Source organism: Pteropus vampyrus, unplaced genomic scaffold (genome assembly GCF_000151845.1).
Source record: "Pteropus vampyrus isolate Shadow unplaced genomic scaffold, Pvam_2.0 Scaffold10274, whole genome shotgun sequence".
NCBI lineage: Eukaryota > Metazoa > Chordata > Mammalia > Chiroptera > Pteropodidae > Pteropus > Pteropus vampyrus.
The window spans coordinates 1-2,223 of record NW_011899055.1 but is presented as its reverse complement, the minus strand read 5'-3'; the positions used below and the strand labels follow the sequence as shown (position 1 = coordinate 2,223).

The following is a 2,223-nucleotide window of genomic DNA, read 5'->3' as shown; positions in this document are numbered from 1 at the left end:
CCCTGCCAGCCACGGCCTGACCTGCCTGGTGTCCGTCCCTAGGGCATCCTTGAAAACATCCAGAGGAACAAGCTGCTCTTTATTGAGACCCAAGATGGGGCTGAGACCAGTGTCGCCCTGGAGAAGTATCAGGAGGTAGGTGGGGTGCTGGAAGAGCTGCTGGGGAGGGGCCGTGGGGGGAGGGGCCCAGGAGGCGGCTCTGGGGGCTGCAGCTCTGTCTGGCCTCCCCTCCCCAGGCCTGCGAGAACGGCCGTGGGGCCATTCTGCTGTCGGTGGCTCGAGGCAAAGTGTCCGAGGGAATCGACTTTGGTGAGTGGACTAGGCTGCCAGGACCTCTGGCCATGTCTGTTCCCCCAGGGGACCACCCCACAGCTGGGGCCCCCAGCGGGGCCCCCGGCACCCACGCCCCTCTTCCCACCGCCGGGCCACACGAAGGTGGCTCTCCAGCCGGTCACGGCGGTGACTCTCGCCCCCGCCTCTGCCCACCCAGTGCACCACTTCGGCCGGGCCGTCATCATGTTCGGCGTCCCCTACGTCTACACCCAGAGCCGCATCCTCAAGGTGAGCAGCGCCCGGGGTCAGCAGGGCGCTAGGGCCCTCCCCTGGGACCCGTGTGGTGTGGGGAAGGGGCAGAGTGCGAGGGACGGGCAGGAAGGGACCCCTCCCCGTGTCCTCGCCCGCAGGCGCGGCTGGAATACCTGCGGGACCAGTTCCAGATCAGAGAGAAGGACTTTCTCACCTTCGACGCCATGCGCCACGCGGCCCAGTGCGTGGGTCGGGCCATCAGGGGCAAGACCGACTACGGCCTCATGGTCTTCGCTGACAAGGTGCGGGTCGGGCCCCGCCCACCTGCCTGCTCCCCTGTCATTTTGCAGATGGGGGGGCTGGGCAGGGTGTCCAGCCCACCCACCCCAGGGGTCCTGACACCCTCGCTCTCCTGCTCAGCGCTTCACCTCTGCAGACAAGCGGGGGAAGCTGCCCCGCTGGATCCAGGAGCACCTTAGTGACTCCAACCTCAACCTGACCGTGGACGAGGGGGTGCAGGTGGCCAAGTACTTCCTGAGGCAGATGGCACAGCCATTCCACCGGGTGAGCCTGAGGCCGCCAGCCCTGGCTTCCCTTCACCCTCCCGGGCCAAGCTCCTCCTCCAGGAAGGTCCCTTGGCTTTCTCCCCACGCTCCAGCCTGCCCTTGACAAAGAGAGCTTTGTGTGCGCCCAAGTGCTAGGCCTGGGAACTGGGGGGAGTCGAGGGCTGCAGGCACGAGCTTGTCTACAGTAGATGAGCAGGTGAGTGGGAGCCTGGAGGCAGCCGGGCGGGAGAACTGTGGTCAGCAGGTGGCAGGGTTTCCCTAGCTTGGTCACAGCCGTCTAGTGGCCACCTCCCCCCTCTGGCCTGTTTAGCTTATGCTCCGCAGTGTGTGGTGTCTCCAGAGTCAAGCCCCCCGTCCTGTAACCCCACCGTGCAAGCCACCTCCTGTCACCCTGGACCCCGTGTCCCCGTGTGGGGCATGTGGGCAGGTGCAGCAGCGGTCTTCCCACTCCGGCCTGACCCCTGTCCTTTGCCCATCCCCCTGCCCCCAGGAGGATCAGCTGGGCCTGTCCCTGCTCAGCCTGGAGCAGCTGCAGTCAGAGGAGACGCTGCGGAGGATCGAGCAGATCGCGCAGCAGCTGTAGCGCGAGGTGGGGGCAGGGTCATAAACGGTGTTCCCGGTCACTCCCGAGTCTTACCTGGCGCTCCCAGCGGCTTAGAGGGGCCTCGGGGAGGCGCTGGAAGGTCCTCGTGGGAAGGAAACAGACAGACGCTCGTGGCTGCCAAAGCTACAGCCTTTAATCTCAGGAGAGGGCGGCCCAGTCCACTGGGTGCCCCCCGGAGGCACGGAGCCAGGCAGCGGGGCGGAAGGACTCCCCTCTGCCTACCCCTCTCCCCAAGAAGCTGCAGCCATGCGATCCTGTCGCCTCTAGCGGGGAACCAGGTCCTGGGTGCTGGCGCTGAGGGTCCGAGAAGCCTCACTCAGGTGCTGGTTTGCAAACTGGGGACAGTCACAAGGAATGGCTGAAAGGGGGACAAAGTGCCGGACAGACCCGCTTCGGCTGCCACGAGAGCCACCCCCAGCGGGCTCACTGCCATCTCGTCCATCCCAGTGGCTGTACTGCTCACCCGGCTGTCCCCCCATGGCCAAGTGAAACCCACTGTTCTCCGGTCCTTGGGTCCACTCCAGCCCA

The 2,223-nt window shown here is 66.1% G+C and overlaps 1 protein-coding gene across 1 annotated transcript; it reads left to right on the top strand.

Annotated features, from left to right (window-relative positions):
- On the top strand, positions 1-2,106 carry LOC105310730 (TFIIH basal transcription factor complex helicase XPD subunit-like). Its single transcript, XM_023526825.1, has 6 exons — positions 1-135; positions 237-309; positions 491-561; positions 684-827; positions 946-1,089; positions 1,582-2,106. The coding sequence occupies exons 3-6, from the start codon at positions 517-519 to the stop codon at positions 1,672-1,674; spliced, it is 426 nt and encodes a 141-aa protein (XP_023382593.1). The 5' UTR covers positions 1-135; positions 237-309; positions 491-516; the 3' UTR covers positions 1,675-2,106.
- The last annotated feature ends 117 nt before the right edge of the window (positions 2,107-2,223 follow it).